Source organism: Microtus pennsylvanicus, chromosome X (genome assembly GCF_037038515.1).
Source record: "Microtus pennsylvanicus isolate mMicPen1 chromosome X, mMicPen1.hap1, whole genome shotgun sequence".
Taxonomy (NCBI): domain Eukaryota; kingdom Metazoa; phylum Chordata; class Mammalia; order Rodentia; family Cricetidae; genus Microtus; species Microtus pennsylvanicus.
Window position 1 is genome coordinate 96,908,807 of NC_134601.1, and position 4,997 is coordinate 96,913,803.

Here is a 4,997-nt window from a genome sequence, read left to right on the forward strand (position 1 = left end):
AATGTCCTTTATTTATGGCTAGAAACCAAATATGAGTGAGTACATCCCATGTTCCTCTTTTTGGGTCTGGGTTACCTCACTCAGGATAGTGTTTTCTATTTCCATCCATTTGTATGCAAAATTCAAGAAGTCTTTGTTTTTTACTGCTGAGTAGTACTCTAATATGTATATATTCCATACTTTCTTCATCCATTCTTCCATTGAAGGGCATCTAGGTTGTTTCCAGGTTCTGGCTATTACAAACAATGCTGCTATGAATATAGTTGAGCATATACTTTTGTTGTATGATAGGGCCTCTCTTGGGAATATACCCAAGAGTGGTATTGCTGGGTCCAGGGGTAGGTTGATCCCGAATTTCCTGAGAAACTGCCACACTGCTTTCCAGAGTGGTTGCACAAGTTTGCATTCCCACCAGCAATGGATGAGCGTACCCTTTTCTCCACAACCTCTCCAGCAAAGGCTATCATTGGTGTTTTTGATTTTAGCCATTCTGACAGGTGTAAGATGGTATCTTAAAATTGTCTTGATTTGCATTTCCTTGATCGCTAAGGAAGTTGAGCATGACCTTAAGTGTCTTTTGGCCATTTGAACTTCTTCTGTTGAGAATTCTCTGTTCAGCTCAGTGCCCCATTTTATAATTGGGTTGATTAGCCTTTTACGGTTTAATTTCTTGAGTACTTTATATATTTTGGAGATCGGACCTTTGTCAGTTGCGGGGTTGGTGAAGATCTTCTCCCAGTCAGTGGGTTGCCTTTGTGTCTTAGTGACAGTGTCCTTTGCTTTACAGAAGCTTCTCAGTCTCAGGAGGTCCCATTTATTCCAAGAGGCCCTCAATGTCTGTGCTGCTGGGATTATACCTAGGAAGTGGTCTCCTGTGCCCATGTGTTGTAGAGTACTTCCCACTTTCTCTTCTATCAGGTTCAGTGTGTTCAGACTGATATTGAGGTCTTTAATCCATTTGGACTTGAGTTTTGTGCATGGTGATAGATATGGATCTATTTTCATTCTTCTACAGATTGACATCCAGTTTTGCCAGCACAATTTGTTGAAGATGCTCTCTTTTTTCCATTGTATACTTTTAGCTCCTTTATCGAAAATCAGGTGTTCATAGGTTTGTGGGTTAAAGTCAGGGTCTTCTATTCGATTCCATAGGTAGACTTCTCTGTTTTTATGCCAATACCAAGCTGTTTTCAATACCGTAGCTCTGTAATGGAGTTTGAAGTCAGGGATGGTAATGCCTCCAGACAATCCTTTATTGTATAAGGTTGTTTTGGCTATCCTGGGTTTTTTGTTTTTCCATATATAGTTGATTCTTGTCTTCTCCAGATCTGTGAAGAATTTTGATGGGATTTTGATGGGGATTGCATTGAATCTATAGATTGCTTTTGGTAAAATTGCCATTTTTGCTATGTTGATCCTCCCGATCCAAAAGCAAGGGAGGTCCTTCCAATTTCTGGTGTCCTCTTCAATTTCTTTCTTCAAAGACTTAAAGTTCTTGTCAAATAGATCTTTCACTTCCTTGGTTAGAGTTACCCCAAGATATTTTATGCTATTTGTGGCTATCGTGAAAGGTGATGCTTCTCTGATTTCCCTCTCTGCTTCCTTATCCTTAGTGTATAGGAAGGCAACTGATTTTTTGGAGTTGATCTTGTATCCTGCCACATCTTTCTATTTCAGTTAGTCAAATCTAGAAACAGCCTTACATGCATACCCAGAGCTATGCCTCTTAGGTGGTTCTAAATCCTGTCAAGTTCACAATCAGTATTAACCATCATAATATCCAAGTCCAAAATAAGCATATTCTAGTAACTGGGACAGACCAGCTAAGTCTACAAACCAACACCATTGTTACAAGTGTGAGAACCACCTTCTCATCCAATAATTTAATCAGTGTACAAGTCTTAACATTTCCATGCAACTATAGGCACTATCTTCTATGCTATTCTCTTCTTCCAGATGGCATTATTTCTTTTTTAAGCCATAATATTAGTTTGACAATTTAGGGATATCTGTAAATATTGCAAAAAAGCATGATTTTTTTTTATACTTCACTCTTCTAGCCTAAACTCTTCTCAAAGAAATTTTACAAATTAATCTGATCCACTTCACTGAAACTATCAGACTGCCGTGACTGATTCTGACCTCAGTAAGAGGCTGTAGAGGTTTTCAGTGTTGGATTCAATCACTTAGGAGCTCTGATTTCAGCCACCTAAAGAAAGCAGATCCCGGGGAATGGCTTATGATTGCTCCTCTCCTTTCTCATGTCTAATTTAGAGGCCTGAAGATTACAGGCCACTTTCATTGTTCTTCATCATTTTTCTCTCTATTTTCCCTGATGTTTTTAAAATGTAGATAACATACACCACTAAGTTAGGAAACTTTATGTTTAGAATTTTCCCTAAAAATATATCAAGTTTTAATACTTGACATCTGAAATTTTTCAAAGGAATCATATTGTCATAAAAATAAACAGTTGTCAAAAACCCTGTGTAGGCAGACCAATTTAGTAAGTTTCTCAGTTCTATCACAGTAGCATCACGTGTGTTTTATGGATGCTTAATTCTTTTTCTGTGTATAAAATTGCCACAAAGTTGTCAATAATTTTTTTGACTTTAGTTCAAGACTTTATTGGTTTGTTTCTCTTGAAGACTTTGGATCAGGGCAGAAGTAGGAGATGAGGGGGCAAAGGGCAGAGTCCAGTCCTGCTCTGGGCTAGGTCAGTCACTGAGACCTCAGCCAACAGAGCTCTTTTTGGTCCACCATCCAGGCCAGTAGCTCTGTGCAAGTCCCTGAGCACATCTTCATCACTGGGGTTCTTGGGCAAGGAGCTCTGTTGTCCCTCTGTCTCCTCATTTCCCTGAGATTGTCCTGCCAGCCCCAAGGCCTGGGCCTCTCTCTGGGTAATTTGTTTCCTGTCATTCTTCCTCTTCTGGGCCAGCAGCCAGTTCACAAGGTCTTTTTTGGTGGATATTGTTCATGGCAATGCTGTAATTGCTGATGAAATTCTCCTCTGCATACCTCGGGCCTCGAGGCAGAGGGCTACCAAATTTAGCAGGGGATCTGAATTGAACATCTTTTTTTCTCCCAGCCCAGCTGCCAGGAAGAGGAGCACCAGAAGTAGAGAGCCAAGTCTTCATAGCTACCATCTTTCTCTATCTTCCTAGGTTGTGTGCCTGAGCTGAGAGGAAAACAAATGGCCGGCTGATACTGCACTGTGGGTGGATCCAGGAGACTACTTAATGCTGGGACTTGGGTAAGTGCTGAGAGCTGGGGTGGGGAGAAACAAAGGATTTCACGAAGTGATTGGAAGGGACAGTGGAGCTTTGACCCAGAGACTGATCCTGCTTAGTGGATTTTTGGCAATAAATACTTTTAATGAATTGGGATGTAAATAAATCTGAGTACATACACCTGCATCTCACCTGGCTGTTGTCTCATTCTAATGTGTTGGACTTAGCATGAACTTATCTCTAGGTTTTAATTATTTCCTAGAAATTATAGAAGATATTTCTTAAGATTTATTACTGTGTTTAAGCACTCCAAAGTTAATTGTACTTCTGTCATTTCAAGGGAGCAACAAATGCCTCTGCTCAAATCCAAAGCATGGACTTGGAGACATGGAGTGCATCAGAACTGAGGCTTACTAATGGTCTTGAAAGAAATGGTATCTGATTATTAAGCACAAGCAGGTTGGTTATAACAAACAATTTCAACCCTATCACACAAATCTCTTCTTTGCTTTTTCATTGGCTTAGTACCATCACCTCCTGAGACCGGCTGCACCTTTATATAACCCAAGTTTCATTATTTCTTTATGAAATAACTTTGCTTCCCACTCCCTTTCATGTACACATCTTGCAGTATCTATCTCACTTTTTTCTCCCTCTTTCCAATGTCATGTTTCTTAAGAACCCTCCAGATATGTAGACTTGGTCCACAGTCAGGCTGCTTGTGATTTTTCGCCCTAATATAAACTTGAGTGTGGTTCAGGGGTAGCTAGGAGGACTAGGCAAGTAGGCACCCAATGTTTCTTAATAATCTTTAACTTTGTAACTTGCAAGCTTAAGCATATTTTACAAACTTTCCAATTGAAAAGGAATATCATATTCTTTCCTGCATCAAGTATATTTTATAGTGCTGGACACAGTAGGCTGTAGTAATAAGGGCGGCGGGGCTGCGTCCCCAACACCCCAGCCGCCTGCTCGGCTAGCATATGCCCGAAATAACAACACACAAACTGTATTCATTTAATCACTGCTTGGCCCTTTAGCTCTAGCTCTTACTGGCTAATTCTGATATTCCAATCAACCCATCTCTAATAATTTGTGTGCACCGGTCTTACCGGGAAAGACTCAGCATGTCTGACCTGGCGGCTTGTTTCGTCATGTGCATCTGCCCAGGAGCGGGGCATGGCGTCTCTGCTGAGGCATCTGCTCCCGAGAGGAGAGCTGTCGAGTCTGACCTCACTTCCTCTTCCTCCCAGCGTTTTGTTCTGTTTACTCCACCTACCTATGTTCTAACCAATAAAATGGGCCAAGGCAGTTCCTTTATTAGCCAATGACCTTCCTCCATCAGTAGGCCTACATCAAAAACTGGTTGTTGATAAAACCGAATAACTATAGGACATGTCTTAGTGATGGAATATTGTCTCTGAGCTGATTCTTAGTTCTATCTCCTTTTCTCCATCTTTTTTCTATTTCTTGTCCCCTGTCCATAGGAGTTGATTGATAAATATTAAATTTAATTAAAAGCAATAAAAGATACTAAGACATGCTATTTTAAAGAAAATTTTCTATTTTACATATGCTAGCATACACAGATAATTTGCTCACAAGGGGCAATAACTTCATTTCAGAGGATACAACACAATCTTCTGGTCTCTGTGGACAATTTTACACATGTGGCATATATTCATTCAGAAACATATGCATTATACACACAGAGAAAATTTTAAAAAGTCTTAAGAAAAATAAATTTCCAAGTCAATGTGAAGTCTC

The 4,997-nt window shown here is 40.0% G+C and overlaps 1 protein-coding gene across 1 annotated transcript; it reads right to left on the minus strand.

Moving 5' to 3' along the window:
* Nucleotides 1-2,721: 2,721 nt before the first annotated feature.
* On the minus strand, nt 2,722-3,146 carry Gip (gastric inhibitory polypeptide). Its single transcript, XM_075958643.1, is given in 5 exon segments — nt 2,722-2,782; nt 2,784-2,959; nt 2,961-3,076; nt 3,079-3,124; nt 3,126-3,146. Coding segments are annotated over 5 exon segments (420 nt in total).
* Nucleotides 3,147-4,997: the final 1,851 nt, after the last annotated feature.